The following is a 24,444-nucleotide window of genomic DNA, read 5'->3' on the forward strand; positions in this document are numbered from 1 at the left end:
CGTATCGAATGCACGTGATATGTCAAGTGAGACAGCTCTGATTTCCTGTTTGGCATTGAGGACCTCCATCCATTGTTGAGACAGCAGAAGCAGCATGTCCAGAGTAGAATGACCTGGTCTGAATCCAAATTGATGATCAGAGATCAAGCCATTGGAGAAGAGGAAGGATTTGATATCCGAAGCAATGATGGATTCCATGACTTTGCTGATAATTGGAAGCAGGCTCATTGGTCTGTAGTTGCAAGGATCTGTCTTTGCACCTTTTTTGTGTAAAGCGGTAATGTTTACTGATTTCCACGATGCTGGCAGATGACCTTGAGCAAAAGAGAGGGTGAAAAGAACAGCGAGAGGGTGAGATAGAGCGGCAGAGCATGATTTTAGGACCCGTGGGCTGATGCCGTCTGGTCCAGTTGCAGAATCAGAGTCGAGGTTTGACAAAAAGTTCTCCACCTTGTCAGAAGAGAAGGACACAGAGTCCAGGAGCATTTGGGTTCGACTGGGAAAGGTGGGAACAGAGAGAGATGGGTTTGGGACACAAGATTTTGAGGCCAACACAGAGTTGAGGCATTCCGCTTTGTCACGTGCGGTGTCAACTGTGTAGCCATTTGAGGTAAGGGAGGGGATGGAGGGAGAACAAACACCAGAAACGGATTTGACCAGACGCCACCAGGATTTGGAGGAAGGACACAGGTTTGAGAGTTCAATCTTGAGTGTGGCGAGATAGTGCTTCCTGGCACTCCTGAGGATAGACACACACTTGTTCCGAGCTTGGTGGAAGGAACAGAGATCGCCTTCAGTTGGATTAGCCTTCCAAGAGGCAAAGGCAAGTTGTTTCAGGGCAACTGCCTCACCACAAGATTCAGTGTACCAATGTACCATGGACGGGAGGAAGGGTAAGACAACTGAAGACGAGATGGGATAAATCTGTGCATGAGAGAGAGCAGTTTGCTTTGGAAGAATTCCCAGGAAGAATTTATGTCAGAGGCAGTGGAGATGGGAGACCAGTCCAGATGATTGAAGGCTGCTTGCAGACCATGCCAGTCAGCCTGAGTGAAATGCCAGACTCGTCGGCGCTGAGGAGGCTCTCTGAGAATGACCAGAGAGATGTCCACTTTAACAAGCACATGATCAGAAGAACCGATTGGAGCAGAAGAAGAGCAGCACACATTTGCAGGGAAGTTAGTCATAACCAAGTCCAGAAGAGAAGATACTCCATTGACTGAGATCTGGGTCGGGAAATTGACAGATTGTGTCAGTCCCAATGAGTCGCAGAAGTCCTTTGCTGAGGTGCCATGGCTGGTGAGAGAGGAACCCACACCCAGCCAGCTGGCATGATGACAGTTGAAGTCACCACATATGAGGAAGAGAGAGTTTGGATGAGTTGATAGAAGTTGGTCCATGTTGTCCGACAGCGAAATGTAAATAGAGTCGTCACTGTTTGGAGGACGGTACAGAACACATATGAACAAAAGGTGGGAGCGGAGAGGAAGCCGTAGCCAGAGGTACTCCTGGGGGTGGGGTGGAGAGAGGGCAGTGCAAGGACAGTGAGGAAGAGAGTTTTTGATAAAGATAGCCACCCCACCACCAGGACGAGGCTCAGGTCTATCATACCGGAGGAGGGAGTAACCAGGAAGAGATATTAAGGAATCAGAGACATGTTGAAGGAGGAAAGTTTCTGCTAAGTAGATCAAGTCTGGATTGTCAGAAGCAACCTGTATGGAGAGATCAATCAGGTTTGAGCGAAGGCCCCGGATGTTTGAGGTCCATACCGTTAATGAGGAGAGAGGGGGAGCATCGGGTGCAGGACAGGGGAGGGGTAGGGTCAGATGAAGGATGAGAGGGGGAGGTAGGAAGAGCAGTTGATAGTGTGGCAGAGATTACAGAAGAGTTACAAGAAAGGGAAGGATGAGGAGGACAAAAGGTTTGATGGTGATGGGATGAGGCACAGTGAGGGGTTGTTTGAGGGGGGGGGGGGGCAGAGGAAGGTCGAAGGTTGGGGGAGGTGGAGGTATGAGATAGAAGGGAGACGAAGTGGGGAGGAGGCAGCTTTGAGAGGGAGGTGGGAGGAGGGAGAATTTGGGAGGGGTGGTTGGGGGGTAGATTTGAAGGGGAGGGGCAAGGGGGGAGTTTAGGAGGGAAGGGGCAAGGGGGAAGATTTGAAAGGGATGGGTGATGGGGAAGATTTGGAGGGGAGGGGTGATGGGGAAGATTTGGAGGGGAGGGGTGATGGGGGAAGATTTGGAGGGGAGGGGTGATGGGGAAGATTTGGAGGGGAGGGGTGAGATTGGATTTTGGAAAGTGTACGATTAATGGGAAACGAACATTTATTGCAAAATGAGTTTCTTATGACCTACGAGTCAAAAATACGTTTGAGGATGCTGGAGGGGGGGTGGAGAGCAGGAGAGTTTAGGGAATGTATAAAAGAGGCACTGTAAGAGAAGGAATTTTTTTTTGGAATGAATAGATTTGGTGAGCAATTCGAAAGCAACCTTTTAAAGAAGAAGAAGAAAAAGGTGTTATAATACACGATAGAATACAGTTCTTCAGGGGAAAGTTTAAACATTTTAAAGTTTAACAGTGAAAACTATCTGGGGAAATGTGGGTGAAACACGTGGTTGAAGAACGAACGAACGAATAAGAAAAACGAATAAACGAATAAGAACAACGAATAAGAACAGAGAAGGAAATGTTTTTGTTTTTTGTTTTTTTTTGAGTTGAGATTTTAAATGTTAAACGGGTGTGTACCCCGATTTAGAATAGGTACACCGTATCCCTGCGCATCTTAAGAGCGTGACCAAGGGTTGGCGTCAGGAAGGGCATCCGGCCATAAAAACATTGCTTCAAACAGGGAACCATGATTGTCATGGGGCCCGCAAAGCTAACCCCCGCTTTAGCGGGGAAAATGGCCTCAAAACGATCATTCATTTATTATTTTAAACAGGGACGTATGGGGTGAAAAGACTGGGAAAAACAGAGAAACGAAAGTAGTTGGAGCACAATAGACGGACCGCTGAGAGAAAAACAAAGCCTCAAGGTCGGACACTGTACTAGGCCTCAAAAGACACGACACGAGTTAGCCGACGATATTTTATACAGGTATGAAAGATTAACACCGAGAATCTTCCCAGGGACACACTATACGTACACACACCATAAAATAAATAGTTTTGACGAAAATACAAATGGAAACAATTACTTAACTTCGATAGAGTGGAGAGCGTGCACAGCTTCGAAAAAACGAAAACCTCGCCGGCAAGACCGGAAGTGGAAGTGGATCTCTGATTGTGTTTGGATCATGGATCAATGAAATAAAGTTTGCTTACAATCGGAGGTGTTCCATTTTACTCCACCAAGAGGGCCCTGCCATAGCAACCTATTCACCTGCTACAAAATAACTCAACCTTGAGCTGCAAGTAATCTTCTTCTTCTTTCTTCAATGGCCACAATTATTCCACATTGATGAATCACCCTGCCTGTGAAACCGGGCCAAGATTCGAACTGGGATGGAATTGGGATGACAGATTAGATCTGGGCCGAGAATCAAGCCCAGGCTCGACCTCTAAGCAAACCTATCAAGCGTCAACCTCAGTTCGTTATCATGCTGAAATATGCAATTTGGTGTCTGTCTGCGGCCGATGCATTCAGTCCATACCCATCGAATCTCAACTTGCCAGGGTGGCTAAGGGTCATGAGGTAAAGGGGTTAAGCCCCACCCTCCTCCAGGGTTCCAAAGGTGGGGCCAATGGAATTTATCGATGTAAGCGTGTGACACGAGTCACACGAGTGACAATTCAGAGGCCTTAATTGTATCACTCGCAGGAAGCCTTGGCCATATCTTCACAGTCGCTCAGCCTACATCGCTTTAGACTTCACTGCAAAAAATCCGGAAGAATTCCCAGGTTTATTTCCTTTTTCCGCCTTGAGCGTCGTTCCACATTTTTGTGGCGTTGTTCCAAGGCCGCTTCCAAAAACAAAAGCAACAACACCAACTAGAACGCCACTCAGTAGAGCGCATACTCCCGCCGTGGGTTTAGTTGGAATAATACGTTTTGTTTAACATCCTCTCTCCCCAAAACAATAAATGAAAAAGAAAGTAAGCTCTAACTGTCAAATAATATATTTTGATATATCTCGGAATTAGAGGAGAAAAACATCATTTAAGAATAAGAATAAAAGCTTTAATTCAGCAAAACAGAAAAAATCTTTCCCAAAAAAATTCCCCAAAAAATTTCCTGGATCCAGAATAATATCCCGAGCTTCACCAAAAACTAATCAATTCTTCCTTTTCCCAAGGGCAATCATCCCACCAACTTTCATCCAAATCCGTTCAGAACTTTTCCAGATATCTTGTTCACAAACACATGAACACACACACACATGGACAGACACGATCGAATGCGTTACTCGTAATAAACCTGAAAATCGCAGAGCCAGATCCAGAATTATTTATTTGGTCTGGGAAGCCCATGCGAGGTTTCTTCTTCTTCAGCCTCTCACAACCCTGGGTGAATATGCGATCTTTATTTTAAAAAGTTGGAATTTTGCCAAATCTGTTTTATTCGTTTGTTAATATACCTCAGCCATTGACAAATCTGGAACTAAGTCTTTATAAGTTCATCAAATACTGACACCGCAAATGACATTCGCTGAGCTAAATGTTGATATCTCTTCTGAGGTTAAAAAAGAAAAAAGTTTTAAAGCATTATACGTATCAAACGATACATTTTATGAAATGGAGAAACCTAATACACACTTTGGTGGTTTTAAAATGACAGAATATGTCTTTTTTAGAAAAAAAAATGAACATTGGAGACGACACTGCTAACAAAATACACCGCTCTAACGCATAACCACGAGTTTAAACTATATTTACAACAAATATGAAAACTATTTTCATATCACAATGTTAAATATAGAATATATAGAAGATAATGTTAAAAAAAATAAGCGCTATCTTCCAATGGTAAAAATATCCTTCAAAAAATTCCTGGATCCGGAATAATATCCTGAGCTTCACCAAAAACTAATCAATTCTTCCTTATCCCAAGCGAAATCATCCCACCAACTTTCATCCAAATCCGTTCAGAACTTTTCCAGATATCTTGTTCATGAACACACACACACACACACACACACACACACACACACACACACACACACACACACACACACACACACACACACACACACACACACACACACACACACACACACACACACACACACACACACACACACACACACACACACACACACACACACACACACACACACACACACACACACACACACACACCTGGCGGGAGTAACAATAGCACAATAAGATAAACAATCATATTTTTAACAATAATAAGGATAATAACACGCCTCCGCCCTGGCCGCAGGTGTTTTTAGTTTTAGCAAAAGCAAGTAAAAGAAAACGTCAGTAAAGGTAAACATCCAATGCAGACAAAACGCTCATAGATCATCCTGATACGCCGAGTAAACGGACAAATGCACAAAAGAGTGTGCCCGTACCTGTGAGGTGCAACGCTTGTGAGTTGAAGAACCCTGCGATTCCCTCTACCCTGGTGAGGAAGAAGTTGAACGGTGCACCACGTTGTAAAACGCCACAAACGTCCTCGCAGGGGGGATGCAGAAAAGAGTCTTCGTGTCGACGTTTCACAGAATCCATCCTCGTTGCCTTGGGCTCCTTTTGTTTTTCCCTGCTCTGCTGCGAGTTTCCTACCGTCACGGGAGGCTCCACGTCAGACTCGTCGCTGGCACACAGGCTCCACTGGGAGTCTGCCCGTCGATGCCGCTTGCGTGACCCCCTCGTTTGAGCAGATCCCGACTTGCCATCCTTCTCTTTTATCGCACCAGACGCAGTCTTGGACGCCGTGGCAGGGTCCGTCTCATCTTCATCAACGAGCGTTTCGTCCGAATCTGAGACTTCAGACTTCATTTTGGGCCTCTCAAGTCTGCAAAAAAAACAAACAAGCAGACAACGACCTCTTCACCTGAACGAGGAGGAAAAGCAGACACGTTTTCTTGGACACATTTCGTTCATTACCACCTTTAAAACTCAACACTTTCTTGAGGAAATAGGAAATGTTCAAGGGGGTAACGCTTGTGAAGCCACGTACAAGCTTCGGATCTTTGAGCTAGAGTTTTTGTCCCACAGAGGGTAACAAGGACATGCAGGTAAGACCCCGCTTCGAGGACAATTACTTACTTGTCAATGGGAGGTCGTTTACTGGAGGTCAATGAGACATCTGCTTCATCTTCACTGCTCGAGACGGACCACTTGGCTTGGGCAGAAGCCATTTCTCATCACAGATCACACGTCCCCTGCAGGGGCAGCAGATTTAATAAGAAATGTTAAATGAAGTGGGGGGTGGGGGTGGGGGTGGGGGTGAAGGGCTTCTAATGAGGGTGAGACATGTAAAGTTTGGGACAGGGTGTGTGGGAGGGGGGGGGGGGGGGGGGTTAGTGATGGTGAGACATGCAAAGTTCGGGACGGGTTGGGGAGGGGGGTGTAGTGAGGGTGGGACATGTAAAGTTTGGGACAGGGTGGGGGGGGGGGGGTAGCGAGGGCGAGACATGTAAAGTTCGAGGGGGTGTAGTGAGGGTGAGACATGTAAAGTTCGGGATGGGTTGGGACGGGGGGGGGTGGTGTCATGAGGAGAGACATGTAAAGTTTGAGACAGGGTTGGGGAGGGGGGGGGGGGTGTAGTGAGGGTGAGACATGTAAAGTTCGGGACCGGTTTGGGGGGGGGAAGGGGGTGTAGTGAGGGTGAGACATGTAAAGTTTGGGACAGGGTGGGGGGGGGGGGGGTGTAGTGAGGGTTAGACATGTAAAGTTCAGGATGGGTTGGGGGGGGTGGGGGGGGGGGTGTAGTGAGGGTGAGGCATGTAAAGTTCGGGACGGGTTGGGGGGGGAAGGGGGTGTAGTGAGGGTTAGACATGTAAAGTTCAGGATGGGTTGGGGGGGTTGGGGGTGGGGGGTGTAGTGAGGGTGAGACATGTAAAGTTTGGGACAGGGTGGGGGGGGGGGGGTGTAGTGAGGGTTAGACATGTAGAATTGGGGACGGGGTGTGTTTAGACTTTAGTATTTGTGAGATATTATGGGTCGGGAGTAGGCTATAAAGGGGTATGCTACTGTGGGTTCGATACATTGAGTCTGGCGTGGATGGGGGCAACGGGGGTTACATATGTTGGGGTGGGGTTTAAGGGGGTGAGTGCGTGTTACATTTAACATATGTTTGGGGGTGGGAGGGGGTGTTAGGGGGAGAGTGTGGGTTACATATCTTGAATCTGGGGTGGGGTGGGGAAGAGGTGTCTGCACGAGAATGTGGAAATATAAGCAAGATGTGCCGATGTGCAATAGGAATGTAAAGAATGTGGGAAACTGCAGAGGTGCATGCAGTTGGCGGGACCACCACGGGGAATTACCATGGATCACTATGGCACCAAAAAAAGAGCAGCAAAGCCTCAGCGAGAAAAACGAAACTGTTTACACGAGGGGTGGGTAATGCATAGGGAAGAAGAAGAAGAGGAAAATGCACAGCGGGGGTGGTTGGGGCTAAAGTAGTAAAGGGGGTAACAATGTTTGTATCATGTACACGTGTGGTGTGGGGATTGGGGAACGTAGTGGGAATTGCAACACAGTGGTCAATAAGGAAGAGGTTGTACTTGTAGAAGAGTTGTATTGTACTGTACTGTACTGTACAACATGTACCTGAACGAACTCCTCCTTCGAGCTGAAGACGACACACGTGACACTGGATCGAGGATACCGAGTTGTTCGGTACTTATATAACTCTCACTTGGCGTTGGCCATCTTTCTCTGTCTCACAGTCACACGCTTCGTAACTTCCACACCACACTTTCGACGTGCGATACCTCCCCCCCAATTAAAGGAAAGACAAATGTTCCCTTTTCTTTTCTCCCAACGTGTTGACTCTTATTTATAACAAACTCGGCTCCACTCTCCGATATTTAAAAAAAATAAAAATTACCAGGTACACCATTTCGGGCGGTGTATTGGTTGCGCACCACGTTAAACCAAGTGTTCTCTTCCAGCACGTGATTCGCCGAAACGCTGTCACGTGCTTCTCCAAATGTGGAACGAAAATAACATGTTTGTTTTTTTCACTGTATCTCCATGTTTACTTCACCTTGTATTTTCCGGACCTCGAGTGTTTTATCACAACAAAATGCCGAAACTTCGTTTTTCCCGCCTTTACGGCCACAGCTTTACCCTCCCCCTACGTACGTAATAAATAGATGACTTACAACTTACAAGCCGTATTCCTGATAAATACACTGCTAATGAATGGTGATGGCAGTGATGGTTCCAAAGGTTTTCACACTCGACACGTGTTCAGGTAACTCCTCTTTATAGGATTATGGCGGGTATTATATTTATACTTACGTTCTTATTATTTCCAAATGATACCACTATTTTTTATTATTGGTGTTAATATTGTTAGTATTAATTAATATATGCTTTGTCACAATGTTATCATTATTTTTGTTATTTATTTTGCAATTATAATGTCGTGCCGGGGAAAGGACCTATTAAGCTTCTCTATACACCTTAACATTGCGCGCGTTTAAAAACATACGTATTTATATTCCAGATCATTTATAGGATATTCATTTATATTTATATTCAGCCAAATCAACTCGGGAGATCATAACGATCATTATCATGAATCACATTCCACATTAGAAAGTTTCAATAGAACATTAGAACTCCACAAAAAACATCTCTCGCACACACTGACACAACTCATCCATTTATAGTAGATACGCATCTTTTCATATAGTACGTCATTTATAGACGTACTCGAATTTTCGTTGTACATGGTGTTTACAAAGTCCCGTGTACGGCCGAGTGAGGCCTGTTTGCCTGGAATAAAGATGGTGATTGATGCTCTCCACGCGTCCGCATCTGTCTAACTAAAGACACCACGATTGGCGACGAGGAGTTGGCGGACAATGGCTACGTCGCATGGGAAGGTTCCGGAGGATTCCGGGGACAACTTTGAACTTTTTTTCACAGCGACTGTGAAACTGTGAAACAACTGAAGTTTTGAAACTGCGAACGCCGAACGTCACGGGTGCAAACCCTCATCATTTCTTCAATTGCACAATGAGCATCTACAAGTTCTGTACCGTCCTCTTCGGCAGAGGTTTCATCTGAGGGATATATTACCAGCAACAGCTGTGAAGGTCCCTCCTCAAACAAAGTGTTGTACATTAACTGCACCCAATATGTGCACATGAATCCTCTCATCACTTTACCTACGGTTGTGTTTTCACCCGTTTGTCTGTGAACAAAATATCTCAAAATGCTGAGAACGGATTCCGACGCAACTTGGTGGAGAGGTTGGATGTGTGACAACGACGAATCGATTCGATTTTGGTGAAGATCTGAATATGGATTCGGATATGAGAATTATTTATTTTCTAAAATGATTCTTCACCATTGAGTGACATGGCTAAAAACGATACATAGCAGGATATCTCAAAAAGTTATGGACGGAGTTGGACGAAACTTGGTGGACGAAATTGTTCGGTGACAAGAACAAGCAGATCGATTTTGGTTCAGGTCCTAATCCAGATCCAGCCTATCTTTGAGATATCAAATGTAAACTTTTGCATCACGTAAAGTGGCAAAGTTAATACCGTTAACAAGGTGTCTGGTGGAACAAATGTGTACATAATAAGTTGAGTGTTATCACCCTGAACCGTCATTGTCTGCCCAACCGTTCCGAGGTTCACCCGAACTCAACGTTTAATCTATTCATGTTTCTTAAATGTTACATTTGTCCATCGTTAAAAAATATAAATAAACAAATAAATAAGACTTTTATGAGATCCGACCTGTTTGAATGATCCTTATAGTTTCTGAAACTTCGGAGAAAGAACATGCCAGGTTGTTCAGATCAATTTGAACCCAGATTGCACAGTTGATGGTGGCAGTGGATTGAAGATGTGCAAACCCAGGTTTGAGTAGCAAGAGCTTTACATATTCCATACTAAACAACGACTTGGGAGACTGTTGATTTTTAATTGGTGCAGGTGCTCCTGGAAGGTACTTCAAGCCTGAGAAATCTGCACTGGGCAAAACATTAGACTGGCTTATTGATGAAGATTTGGACATTGTTGTTGCTGAAACTGATAGACATTGTCAGTGTTAGGCCACCGATGAATAAAGGGCATGGACCCATTAATCAGCAGGTTTTTTTTGTTGTATACAAGATCGAGGCTCGTGTAAGACCTAAGATTAATAACAAAAAGACAAACTGACACATAAAACATAAGATAAAGGGAGCGGGAAACAAGATGGGGAGAGAGAGGGAAGCACACAAGTACAACATTGGAGAGCAGGGACATCGGGAGACCTGTGGGAAGGAGAGGTATAAAACATATGGACACTGACTGCTAGGACTTCCAGGAAAGAAGTTGGAATTTCAAAAAAGTGTATCTGGGGTGAATTAGCAGGGGTAGAAGAGATCAAGGTTTTGGATGGGGGAAGATAAGAGATGGTGGTGAACAGCCGTTTTAAAGACCTGGAAGGAGGAGTGGGATTGAAGAGAGTGAGGGAGTTTGTTCCAGAGGCGGGAGTAAAGACGAATGAAAGAGTGAAGGTGAGCAGAGAGTCTTGATTTTGGCAGTTGAAACATAAGAGGGTTGCAGGCGGATCTTGTGCGACCTGTAGGAATATTTGGGGGACAGAGCCCAGAGAGAGCTGGGGGGAGCAAGGCCGGAGAGGAGTCGGTAGAAGACCGAAAGACCACCAACCTGCCTGCGGTGAGTGAGTGAAAGGCCCTCGGAGTTAGCTTCATCGCGGGAGGTTTCAATGATTCTGAAAGCTTTGGTTTCAACAGCGTGAAGCCGAGCTAGGTGTGAGGCAGGAGCACCAGCCCAGAGGGGAGAGCAGTATTCCATTGAGCTGCGGATGAAAGCCTTGTATGTGGTGAGGAGCTCAGGTGTGTCGAGGAAGGACTTCGCACGACGGAGGATGCCCAGTCGGCGACTGGCTTTGGAGGCCAGCTTGGAAATGTGGTTTTCCCAAGAAAGATCATGGCAGATAGTGAGACCCAAAAGGTTGAGTGACAGAACTTCTTGGAGAGGATTGTTGAGAAAGTAGATGGGAGGGTTGTCCAGACGGTCTTTTCGGAGAGACACATTCAGAGTGTGAGATTTGTCAGGATTGAAAGACATGTTCCACTTGTTTGACCAGTCTGTGATTTTGTCCAGGTCTGCAGAGAGTGAGGAGGCTGCAGGCTGCTGATCTGAGGGATGAGGTATGGAGCGGCAGAGAGTGGAGTCATCAGCAAAGAGATAGAGAGGATTTTCCAGAGAGTCGGAGAGATCATTGATGAAGACCAGAAAAACCACAGGGCCCAGAACACTACCTTGGGGAACTCCAGCCTGAACATGAAGGGGAGAATTATAGTTCAGGAATGTTCACTATTATAGAAATAAACCTCAGATGAGAACACAGAATCGATTCAGTCTGCAGAATTAAACGAGTGAATAATTAATTATTTCCCTTCCCACTATTGTAGTTTGCCTGGGGGAAAAGCGGGGGAGGAGTCATTATCTGCATCATTTGCACTTTTAAAGTTTTTAATGCGGGAATATTTTGACACGGATAATTACACTGTGCTGTATTTATTCGTGCATGAGAAAATTGGGGCTCATCACTCCTCCACTTTTATTCCAAACTTTAAAACCAAGTCCTAAGACGGTGGCAGTGTAATATTCGACGAAGATGGTTCACATAAAAATTACCATCTTTCATCAAAGCATTCACCAACGACCACCTTGGAAATCGTTTCAACGATGGGAAAATTCAAATGCTAATGTCACATTGGGTTAAAAGTCATGGAAATGCTCATTGAGGACCAATTGCTGGACCGACATTGGATGTCGAAATGGCACCACCATCCCTGACGAGTCAGAAAACATCACAATCCATTTTTTACATTCAACATTGTTTAACACTTTCGAAAGAAACTTTACATACATTACATGAACAACATGAGGAGGTATCAACTTAAAGAATTACATAAGCAAATAAGACAAAACTTTGTCTCGCTCCCCTTATTTCCCTGCCCGCGCTTCTCCATTAATCTGCCTCCTCTTTCCTCTCAACCTTGCCAACACCCCCACAACCCTACAACTCTTCCCAAACTCCCTACCCGTTGTCACAACTTTTTTTTATAAGAGTGACTTAGGTGTTGTATCGTGCTCAGTGCAATGTTAACGCCTGTGTATGTACGATTTAATACGGAACTAATTGTTTATTACATATGACGGTGTAACGTTTGTTGAGGTGAGACGGTTATTCTAAAAGTTGAGTCGAGTAAAGAGCTGACTCGTAATAATATTGTAGTTGGACTTCAATTTGTGTGGGAAGATTGGGAAATCTCTGGTTCTCCATCCTGTGTTGATGAGCAATTTCTCCCAGAGTCTGGTTGTAGCACCAACTACAGTAATTACCTGCGCCACCGAGGATGGACTGAGGTTATGTTTTCACCCCTGTTTGTTGTGCACCGCTCCTTTCCTATGCCATCTCCAGGCGCTGCATGACGTCATTGCCGGGCACCGAAGGGGACTCGGCAATGACGCACGCTGAAAGGGAGTACTCAGTTTTCACTCTGGTTGTTTGTTTTTGTTTTCTTGTTACTTGCAAAATCGAAGATTTTTCAAGTATATTGGTCGGTTGTGTCTGTGGTTCTGTCTGTTTGTCTGTCTGTCTGTCTGTCTGTCTGTCTATCTGTCTATCTGTCTATCTGTCACCAGCCTACAGGTCACAATTTTCAACCGATCTTCACCAAATGGTAGAGTTGGTCAAAAGCAAGAAGCCTATTGTTTTTGGGGTCAATAGGTCAAAAGGTCAACATAGGCCAAAGGTCACCAACTTTGCTAAATTTCTAAAATCCTCAATTTTCATCCGATTGACTTGAAATTTGAAGAGGACTTGCACATCTGGTCACTGAATTCAACCACAAATTATATTTTAGGTGAACATAGGCCAAATGGTCAACATAGGCCAAATTCCTAAAATCCTCAATTTTCATCCGATTGACTTGAAATTTGAAGAGGACTTGCATATCTGGTCACTGAATTCAACCACAAATTATATTTTTGGTGAACATAGGCCAAATGGTCAACATAGGCCAAATTTCTAAAATCCTCAATTTTCATCCGATTGACTTGAAATTTGAAGAGGACTTGCATATCTGGTCACTGAATTCAACCACAAATTATATTTTAGGTGAACATAGGTCAAAAGGTCAACATAGGCCAAATTTCTAAAATCCTCAATTTTCATCCAATTGACTTGAAATTTGAAGAGGACTTGCATATCTGGTCACTGAATTCAACCACCAAGTATTTTTGAGGTCAACATAGGCCAAATGGTCAACATAGGCCACATTTCTAAAATCCTCAATTTTCATCCAATTGACTTGAAATTTGAAGAGGACTTGCATATCTGGTCACTGAATTCAACCACCAAGTATACTTGAGGTCAACATAGGCCAAAAGGTCAACATAGGCCAAATTTCTAAAATCCTCAATTTTCATCCAATTGACTTGAAATTTGAAGAGGACTTGCATATCTGGTCACTGAATTCAACCATGTATTATATTTTAGGTAAACACAGGCCAAAAGGTCAACATAGGCCAAATTTCTAAAATCACCAATTTTCATTTGATTTACGAACTTCTAAGAGGACCTATATATATGGTCACTGAATTCAACCACCATCTATTTTTGAGGTCAACATAGGCCAAATTTTTAAAATCCTCAATTTACATCCAATTGACTTGAAATTTGAAGAGGACTTGCATATCTGGTCACTGAATTCAACCACCAAGTATACTTGAGGTCAACATAGGCCAAAAGGTCAACATAGGCCAAATTTCTAAAATCCTCAATTTTCATCCAATTGACTTGAAATTTGAAGAGGACTTGCATGTCTGGTCACTGAATTCAACCATGTATTATATTTTAGGTAAACACAGGCCAAAAGGTCAACATAGGCCGAATTTCTAAAATCACCAATTTTCATTTGATTGACTTGAACTTCTAAGAGGACTTATATATATGGTCACTGAATTCAACCACCATATATTTTTGAGGTCAACATAGGCCAAATTTTTAATATCCTCAATTTTCGTCCGATTGACTTGAAAATTGAACAGCATTTGCACATTGAGTCACTAAATAGGGGAACTAACTATTTTTGAGGTCAAAAGGTCAAAGGTCAACTCAAGGTCAACCTTCCAAAATCATCATTTTCCATCTGAAAAATCGTCACTTTTCATCCTGTTGACCCGAGCTTTGAACAAGATTGTAAATTTTAATCTTCATGAAATGGACAATTTGCTGTATCTATGGAAAACTTTGGGCGGTGGGGGGAGGGTGGATTTTGCAAGTATCATGCTACGCATGACGTCTTCTTGTTTGTTTGTTTGTCCGGGCGATATCTCAGCCATCCTTTGAGCGAGGAAGCTGAAATTTCGGCACAATCGTGAGCAAGTACTTTGTCAAAAATATTATTTTTTGTTTTTTGATTAATCAATTAATTGATTAGTTATTTAATTATTAGCGATTAATTAAGTACTTATATATTTCCTTTCTTTTCTTTCCATTATCTCAGGCACCTTTTGAGCTAGGAAGCTGATATTTGGACATGACAATGACAAAGTGATTTGTCTGTGCAGGGTATTTTTTTATTTATTGATTCATCAATTAATCGATTAATTATTTATTGTTTCATCAATGAATTAATTTTTTTTATTAATGACTTATTTAATTAAATTTCTAAAAGTTACATCTTCGGATGAAGCACGAATGCTTTCGTTATGCTGTTAGCCAATTGATTAAGAAAATATTTTATTGATTTTAATTATGCAATTAATCAATCAAATATTGTGCAGCTCTCCCTCCAAATACAGTCTCTATGAGCTGCACTGCGGTATTGCCGGGTGCCGGAGGCGCCCCAGCAATGCCGCGCTGGAGGATATTTAATTATTTGGCATGGGGGTGGTGTAGTTTGAATGTATCTGTACTTGTTTCCTTCCTTTCTCTTCTGGCCATTATCTCAGGCATATTTTGAGTTAAACCACCGTTTAGAGGCCATTCTTCCCCGCAAAGCGGGGGTTGGCCTTTTCGGGGACCGTGGTTGTTGTTGTTTTTTGGTCCCCTTTTTGAAGCAATGTTTTACGGCCGGATGCCCTTCCTGACGCCAACCCTTTTTGTCGCCTTTTTACGACAAGCAGGGAACATATTTTGAGTTAGGAAGCTGATATTTAGACACGCCAATGACCAAGTGATTTAGCTGTAAAGGATATTTTTGATTTATTGATTAATCAATTAATTGATGAGTTATTTAATTATTAGCGATTAATTAAGCACTTATACATTTCCTTTCTTTTCTGTCCATTATCTCAGGCACCTTTTGAGTTAGGAAGCTGATATTTGGACATGACAATGACCAAGTGATTTGGCTGTAAAGGATATTTTTTGATTTATTGATTAATCAATTAATTGATTCGTTATTTAATTATCAGCGATTAATTAAGTACTTATATATTTCCTTTCTTTTCTGGCCATTATCTGAGGCACCTTTTGAGCTCGGAAGCTGTTATTTGGACATGACAATGACAAAGTGATTTGTCTGTATAGGGTATTTTTCTATTTATTGATTCATCAATTAATCGATTAATTTATTTATTGATCAATCAAATTTTTTTTTTTTTAAATTAATGACTTATTTAATTAAATTTCTTAAAGTTACATCTTCGGATGAAGCACGAGTGGTTGAGTTATGCTGTTAGCCAATTGATTAAGAAAATATTTTATTGATTTTAATGATGCAATTAATCAATCAAATATTGTGCACCTCTCCCTCCAAATACAGTCTCTATGAGCTGCAATGCGGTATTGCCGGGTGCCGGAGGCGCCCCGGCAATGCCGCGCTGGAGGATATTTAATTATTTGGCATGGGGGCGGTGTAGTTTGAATGTATCTGTACTTGTTTCTTTCCTTTCTCTTCTGGCCATTATCTCAGGCATATTTTGAGTTAGGAAGCTGATATTTGGACACGTCAATGACCAAGTGATTTGGCTGTAGAGGATATTTTTGATTTATTGATTAATCAATTAATTGATGAGTTATTTAATTATTAGCGATTAATTCAGCACTTACACATTTCCTTTCTTTTCTGGCAATTATCTCAGGCACCTTTTGAGTTAGGAAGCTGATATTTGGATATGACAATGACCAAGTGATTTGGCTGTAAAGGCTATTTTTGATTTATTGATTAATCAATAAATCGATTATTTAATTATTCGATTAATGACTAAATATATATTTTTTTTAAGTTACAAATTCGGATGAAATGGTGGTGGTTTATGTGTTCTATTAGGCAATTGATTGATTATATAATTTTTTTAACGATTATTATTTATTTATTTTAATTATTAATCATTTCTTTATATTCTTTCTCATCCGGCCATTATCTCAGGCACCTTTTGAGCTAGGAAGCTGATATTTGGACATGACAATGACCAAGTGATTTATCTGTAAAGGGTATTTTTGATTTCTTGATTAATCAATTAATCGATTAATTATTTATTGATTAATAAATTAAATATTTAAATTTTTAATTATGGACTTATTTAATTAAATTTCTGAAAGTTACATCTTCGGATGAAGCACGAGTGGTTTAGTTATGCTATTAGCCAATTGATTAAATTCTCATTTTAATTATGTAATTAATCAATCAAATATTGTGCACCTCTCCCTCCCAATACAGTCTAGTCTCTATGAGTTGCACAGCGGTATTGCCGTGCCGTGCAATGCCGCGCCGGAGGATATTTAATTATTTGGCATGGGGGCAGTGTACTTTGAATGTATCTATACTTGTTTGTGATTTAGTAAACTTTTTGGTGGATTCGGACGACATTTGGTGGGCAGGTTGGGTGTTTGACAAGGACGAAATGATTAGATTTTGGTGAAGATCCAGATCTGAGAATTTTATGATTCTTCACCATTGTGAGATAGGGCCAAAAACAATATGTAGCATGATATCTCAAAACGTTGTGGATTGATTCAAATGAAACGTGGACAGGTTGGGTATGTGATGAGGACGAATTGATTCGATTTTGGTGACGATCCGGATACGATAATTTTTTTTTTTTTTAAAGTGATTCTTCACCAATGAGAGATGGGGTCAAAAATGATATATAGCACGATATTTAAAAGTGTTGTGGACAAGTTATGACAAAACTAGGTGGATGAGTTGGGTAGGTGACGAGAACAAGCCAATTCGTGTTTGGTTCAGGTCCAGAACCACATCTGGCCTATCAGTAGGATACAAAACATATCCTGAAAGTGAAGAAGAAGAGCCTGTCACCTTTTGCTTTGCTGTGTGCAGTGCCATGCTCTTCGTGTATTGCTTGCCCTCGATTTCATCAATAAATGGAACCTGCAGGTTGGGCATTGACCAATCAAAGAATCTTGGATTTTGTGATACCTTCCCTCATATTTTATATTATCCATCCTTCCTTTCTTTCTTTCTTTCTTTTCCCCCTAAAATTCTCATTTTTCTCCCCCTGAATGTGTGGTAAAACACACCCCTTATTTAAGAAGACATTATTGGACAGCAGGCAAATCAATACAGCACATGGGGTTTCTAAGTCAGGCAAGTGCTCAGATGGGAACAAACAGGCCGAGGCTTAACACAACAAAAGAAGAAAGTACCGAGACAATTTTTTAAGTAAATTGACCTTTCGTAACCCTGACAAGTGGCTCAATGCATACTATGCTACTTCTAAAGCAAACGTTTTGTGCATTGGAACGTTCCTCAGGCACTTGTCCTTAACACTACATTTAACAAAAGTTTATTCCAATTTTTGTGATTGGCCCAATTGCGTCTCTACACATTACAACGGACTAATTGCGAGCAATTATCAAACTGTACCTTCAGGCACATTCGAAGTGCAACAAATACAAGTAAAAAAATAAAATATAAAAACGAACAACTTGGGATATCTAAACCGTCCAATCATGTGAGGAATGTAGTGGAAGTCATAATGTGAGCAGAAAGAAGGGGCCGATCAAATTATAGGTCGTCAGACTAGGTGTCGCATTCACAGCTTACTGGAAGGATTTCTACAACGTGACGTGGAACGAAAGTCATATTAGTTATGTGTTTGAAATTGTACTGCTTATAAATTTGTAAAAATATCATGTTCACCAGGATGGATGCCATTAAAACAGAACAAGGAGAGGATCCCGCCTAAACTTGCCGTGGGTTCGTCAGTGTTCAAAGGCATAACGGCGCATGCGCCATGCCGAATCGAGCGCACCGGGGATCGCTCGTCTAATTGTGCTGCAGGGTGCTGGACTCGATCGGCGGTGCGGAGTCGTAGAGCGTGTCGGTGTCGTGGGTGGGCTCTCCGGACAAGGTGCAAGGATTCGAAAGCGTCCCTGCTCCGCAGTCACAGAAAAACCTGCGCACGGCGAGAGGGAAGCGAGCGATGTTCAAGCACAATATAACTTCGGGACCTTCTTTGTGCAATCTGGCGACACACCAACGAGCAGGAACAAAACCAACAACTCAACAAAATGGTGAAATTAAGCACAGTTCTTTCAGGTTACACCTGCCATCACCTGCATGTTCAAAGCCCAGATATTTTGAATCATTAAAAATAAATCTAGACGCAGGAGAAGGCCATTTGGTCTATCAGGCCTACACGACATCAACACCACAATACCAGCGATTAAAAAAAACAAAAAAAACACCGTATATATTGTAACGAATAGTGATGTCTTAAACAACTGCATCGCAGGCCGGTATGGGTCAAAAATATCCCCCACGTCCACCTGTTAAAGCGGTCACGTCTATTACCTCATAGCAAAACCAAGAGGACACAGTTTTGCGGTTGGGGGAAAAAGATGATGAAAAACCGCTCTCCAACCCACAGAAACACCGCAACGTCAACATCACGATGTGCTATACTGTGACCCCTGTTGGGGAATTAATTAATTTTGCCTTGAATGATTGACAAGACTCAAGAATTAATTATCCAAACATGTTTCAGAAGTACCATCAGCTGATTTAATAACACGTGGGAGTCCTCAATTCACTGATACCAAAGGTACTACAAAAACACGCTTCAATTCAGAGTAACACATACACGAATAAAATGAAATCACCACGCCGGCTCAGTACTCTACATTCAAACATGCAATTGAACCGAGAGCCTCTCAATCATCAAATCAGGGCATCTCGCAGCGTGAACCAAGCCGTAAGGGCAAGAGTTCAACATGGCACATTCAGAGAAAATAGCAGCTGCAGAGCGTTAAACGCGGGGGATGTAAAATATCTCACAGTGCCCTTTGAAAAGGGTAAGCTACTTGTCTGCCAGCATCCTGGAGAAATGCCTCCCCTAATGTGCCGGGCACTGCAGCAACAGCACACCAACGTCTCAACGGTGATGCAACCAGCAGGACAAATTTGCAATAGAATCCCAGCTTAATATGCTTTCGCAACAAGAGGGCATATTGTGAAGGAAAAAGTAAATTCAGTCCAAACAAAGGAAAATTTCCAAAGATTGACATACCTGTCATGCCTAATGAACTCTACTTCGTGCTCGTGATGACACTTCTTGATGCAGTTGGTGCAGATGGCATTCCTCTCCGTCGTGTTACATGTGTGACACCTGTCAGAAGCCAAAGGTAAAGTTAAACGTAGCAGATCAGATCAAATCCACAAGAGCTGTGAACTTAATCTTTAAGAACACTTCACACCGACTTGGTTGCTTTGTGAGTCGAGCATCCGCTGAGTGTGGGAGGGGGGGGGAGGGGGGTCGGTTGTTCAAAACGGACCCCGACAGGGTCAAACGAAAGACTTTAGAAACGGTACGTGCTGCTTACTTGCTTGCCGCTCAGTATATAGAACATAGAATATGAGTAAACCCCGTGAATTGCCACCCTCTCGGGTAATTTCCAGTAGGGGTGGTATTGAAGATTATTCCCTAATTGCGTCGTTGACTGAATGCAGAGAGACTGTAGAGACAGACAGAGAGAAAAGCAACGTCGCAAGAGCGATCTGGGAAGCTGGATCACTTCACCCATGGTGATTGGCTGTATTTGTCTGAAGTCAAATCCACTGTTGTCTAAAGTTTGTCTGCATGTAACAACTCCCCCATGAGCCTTAGAACCTGCAAAGAAGGTTTTTACTGTGCAAAACACTTTCGTAGATAGATTGTGCAGACATGGCATACAAATACCAGATATGACAGTGCGATTTGAAGAACAACAACAACATGCATTTTAAGGCCATTTTCCCTGCTAGAGCGGGGGTTAGCCTTGCGGGCCCCATGACAATCTTCTCCATTTTGCCCTATTTTCTGCGTCTCCCCTTGTCAACCCCCTTGCCCGCATTTCTTCTTCCACCGCCTTTAGCCAAGTCTTTCTCGGTCTTCCCCATCCTCTACTTCCTTCTCCATTCATTTGAAATTTTTTTTTTTTTTTATTGATTTGATCATTTGAAATTTTTCTCCTTCCATTTGATTGGAAGAATGAATGAATGAATATGAATGATCGTTTTAAGGCCATTTTCCCCGCTAGAGCGGGGGTTAGCCTTGCGGGCCCCATGACAATCATGGTTCGCTGTTTGAGGCAATGTTTTTATGGCCGGATGCCCTTCCTGACGCCAACCCTTGGTCACGCTCTTACGATGCGCAGGGATACGGTGTACCTATTCTAAATCGGGGTACACACCGTGATCATTCATCCCAGCAAGCTGGTACTCAATTTGCCGACCTCGGAAGGATGACAGGCTGAGTCAACCCCCCTGGCGTTAATTCAGCGATCGATCAGGATTCGAACCCAGGATCCTAGGATCCCAAGCCGGCACCCGAACCGCTAAGCCAACACCAGGCTATATTCCATTCGATTGGAAGGAGAAAACAAATTGTACAATTCCAGAAGATAAATTGAATCAGCGATGACTAAACGCGAGCGTAGGTGTGTGAGCATACCTGTAGAAGTCGTGCATCGGGTAGCTGGTATAGCTCGATATTTTGTACAAACACTGCCCCCTGCTCACAGCCTTCTCAATGGCATCCTGGTTGCTGGAAAACTTATTGTCTGAAAGGAGCAAAGCGATTCAGATGCTTGTAAACTGTACAAAAGTAAGGTATGAAATTAGAGAATAAAATTAAAATTCCAGTTTGAGTCTGGGAAAGTAAAATCTTATTACAATGGAGCAAATGTGGACATCAGCAAAACTCCAAAATTGACATGTGGTGGAAATAGCGCCACCTTTGGTGGTGGCCAGTATTACAAATCATCTTCCTTTATCTTACGATATGGAGTATACGTTGCGATCAATAAAATTTCTTTCAACAATGACAAAAATTGTAAAGTGCGTTTCCAAGAATGTGATGCAGCACATTGCCCACAGTAGGTGGGCCAAGAAGGGTACTCACACCCAGAGGGTGGGTGTCCCCACTAGTACAACCATTTTACACAAGAAGCTAGAAGACATACAAGACCAGACCAAAACTGCTGAATAAAAATGGAAAGTAGGGAAACACCAAAAGCAGGGTATAGGGACACTTGGAGAAAGAATGAGAGAGCAAGGGGAGGGGATGAGGTGAACAAGCTGCATACAAGCTCAAGCACAAAAAGAAAGGGCTGAAAGAACAGGAAGGGGAAACCAGAAATGAAACAGCAATGGGACAAATAAGCAGGAAGGTGGGTGGAGGGCAAGGAGAGAAAACACTAACCTGGAAAGAAAAAGGTAGGCTTTGGGAGGATTAATGGGGGTAGAAAAGATGAGTGTGGATGGCAGAGGTGACCATAGGAGGAGGATACTGAAGTGAACAGCCATATTTAAGCCCTGGAGAAAACGCTGAGGAAGTTGGTTCCACAGGCAGGATAAATGAGGAAGGTGAACAGTGAGCCTGGATGTTTGGATTTTCATAACTGTCCATCATGACTGATTGTGAGGCCGAAAGGTTTAAGGGTATGATCTTCAAGAGCTTTGATAAGGGTTTGCCAGACTGTCCTTTTGGAAAGAAAGGGTGAGTGTGTGAGATTGATATTCCGAGTGTAGGACCAGCTCATTAGTCTATCAAGGTCTGTAAAGAGGGAAGAGGCCGTTGCCTGCCTATCTAAAGGATGAGGGATAATACGGCAGAGGGTGAAGTAATCAGCGAAAAGACAAGGAGGGCTTTTTCAAAGAATCAGATTGTTGATGAAGATGAAAAACAGGACTAGGCCCAAAACACTGGTCACATAGGTTTGGTAAATTGAAAGAGGATGTGTAAGAGTGGCAGAGCAAGTTTTTATGACGTGGGTGCTGATGTCGTCCAGGCAGAGTCTGAGTTGATTGTCAGGAACCTCCTGATGAGAAAAACAGCACCCAGCAGCTGGTAGGTACAAGATGGTAGGGTAGGTACATGGAGTGTCAAGTTGGGTATGTAAGATTTGGAAGTAAACAAAGTTGAGACAGTCAGCCCTCTCACAAGCAGAGTTGACTGTGCTGCAATTAGAGGTAAGGGGAAGAATGGAGGGGGGGGGGGGGGGCGCAAACCAGAGACGGATTTGACAAGGTAACACCAGGACTGAGGAAGGAGACAGGTTCAGGAGTTTAGCCATGAGGTTGGCCAGATTATGTTTTCAGGAAATCCTTACAGTGAACACACACTCGTCATAAGCTTTGTGGAATAACCTCAGATTGACTTCGGCCTGATAGGCCTTTCATGAAGAGAAGGCAAGTTGTTTGAAGGCGTTATCTGCCGTACCACAAGATTCAGTGTACAGGCATCAGAGGATGGGTAGGATAGTTCAGACGTCATAGGATAAACATGTGCATGAGAGAGAACAGACTTTGGTGGAAGAAGTCCCAGGTGGCATTAACATTTTGTGGAAGAAGTCTCCAGAATCACTACTCACCTCCACTAATCTGTTCCTCTTTTTCCCCACACGTGGCACCAACTTCCACATTCTATTCATTCTCATTATTCCCTCCAGGTCTTCAAGGCAGCTGTTCACGACCATCTCAGATCATCCCCAATCCAAAACCATGATCTTTTCGACACCCGTTAACCTCCCTCCACCCCAAAGCCCACGTCGTCCCTAAGAATTTGCTTCTGTGTCCATCTTTTCCACTCCATGTATCCTCCACTACCCCTCATTTGTTCTAGTCTCCTTCTATTTTGTCCTTCAACCCTGCTGTTTGTGTCCCCTCTCTCTCTACCGTACTTTTTGTTCTGCTGCATCCTGATCCGTTCCGTGTTCTCGCTCTTCCATGAGCCTTGACCTTTTGCACAAATAAAATAAATATCAGGGGCAGCGGAGATGAAACACCAATCCCAAATTCAGAGGGCAGCTTGCATTTCCTGTGTTGGCCTGAGTAAACTGCCAGACTCTGTGGTGCTGAGGAGGCTCTCTGAGAAGAACCAGAGATGTTTACTCTCACAACAACATGATCAAATAAACTAAGTGGAGCAGTGGCGGGAACAGCAGATGTTAGAAGGAAAGGGGATTATTGACAGAAGAAGGAAGGCTGTGCCATTGGCAGAAATCCGGGATGGAACATTCACAGATCGAGTCAGGCCGATGGAGTCGTGCAAGTCCTTTTCTACAATGCTGCACCTGGTTGAAGAGGTAGCAACTCTCAGCTAATTGGCATGGTGACACTTGAAATTGCCACAAGTGGAGAAGAGGGTTAGAATAGGTGGTTATAATGTGGGGGGGGGTGGGGGGGGGGGAAATGGACCTGTAGCTCTGGCAAGGGAGACATGGGTAGGCACACGGTATGAAGGAAGGTCCTGATATGCAAGGAGTTGAACCACTATCAGGGGAATATCAGGTTTAACTCCCTTCGTCCTCTCGATTTACATACATGAGCTTGATTAATTGTACGCAAGACCCATCTAAAGTACTGTGGTATGCAGTGTCCAAGGGCATCCAAAAACCGCACTAGAATTTACCTTTCATGTTCACAATAACACCAGATGCCAGAAAAAGTCCACCAAACTTGTTGTTGAAGATTTGATTGGATTCCAGTGTTGCTGTCGCATGGTTGGTAATCTCAATCCCTGTGGAACAGCACAATAAAAAAAAAGTGTGCTTACACACTGGGATCGTGCGATGCACAACACAGCACCGAGCTCCTTGCCCCACCCAGGTGAGGCCTCACCTGCTGCAAAGCCGTCGAAGATGCGATTTTTGTGAAGCATCGGGTGGCTATTCGTACTGATAAGAACTCCAGCCTGAGCGTTTCGGAAGATGTCGTTTTCTTCGAGGTTTCCTGAAACAAAAATTCAAAATGACTTCAACAAATCAACGAATAGGGGCAAACACTCCACCATTGGTACTCTCGGAAACAAACCAAAAATTTCAACTCGTGA

At 43.2% G+C, this 24,444-nt stretch overlaps 2 protein-coding genes across 10 annotated transcripts in view; both read right to left on the reverse strand.

Moving 5' to 3' along the window:
- Positions 1 to 18,457, reverse strand: part of TDP1 (tyrosyl-DNA phosphodiesterase 1) — a 46,576-nt gene extending 28,119 nt beyond the window's left edge. For 3 of the 7 annotated variants that reach the window (XM_068128156.2, XM_068128158.2, XM_068128154.2), the window contains exons 1-3: positions 7,721 to 7,908; positions 6,215 to 6,330; positions 5,518 to 5,960 (exon numbers count right to left, since the gene is read on the reverse strand). In XM_068128156.2, the coding sequence (XP_067984257.2) occupies positions 5,518 to 5,960; positions 6,215 to 6,306 (535 nt within the window). In that variant the 5' untranslated portion in view covers positions 6,307 to 6,330; positions 7,721 to 7,908. Of the gene's footprint in view, positions 1 to 5,517; positions 5,961 to 6,214; positions 6,331 to 7,720; positions 8,070 to 18,324 lie in introns of those variants that run through there. The other 4 variants (XM_078784941.1, XM_078784942.1, XM_068128155.2 and 1 more) reach the window with 4 other exon arrangements.
- The window catches only part of LOC137434921 (F-box only protein 11), a 56,620-nt gene continuing 49,392 nt past the window's right edge, over positions 17,217 to 24,444 (reverse strand). For all 3 annotated transcript variants that reach the window (XM_078784933.1, XM_078784934.1, XM_078784935.1), the window contains exons 19-23: positions 24,234 to 24,344; positions 24,025 to 24,132; positions 21,064 to 21,172; positions 19,642 to 19,740; positions 17,217 to 18,528 (exon numbers count right to left, since the gene is read on the reverse strand). In XM_078784933.1, the coding sequence (XP_078641059.1) occupies positions 18,399 to 18,528; positions 19,642 to 19,740; positions 21,064 to 21,172; positions 24,025 to 24,132; positions 24,234 to 24,344 (557 nt within the window). In that variant the 3' untranslated portion in view covers positions 17,217 to 18,398. The remainder of the gene's footprint in view (positions 18,529 to 19,641; positions 19,741 to 21,063; positions 21,173 to 24,024; positions 24,133 to 24,233; positions 24,345 to 24,444) is intronic.

Source organism: Myxine glutinosa, chromosome 9 (assembly GCF_964187855.1).
Source record: "Myxine glutinosa chromosome 9, kmMyxGlut1.1, whole genome shotgun sequence".
NCBI lineage: Eukaryota > Metazoa > Chordata > Myxini > Myxiniformes > Myxinidae > Myxine > Myxine glutinosa.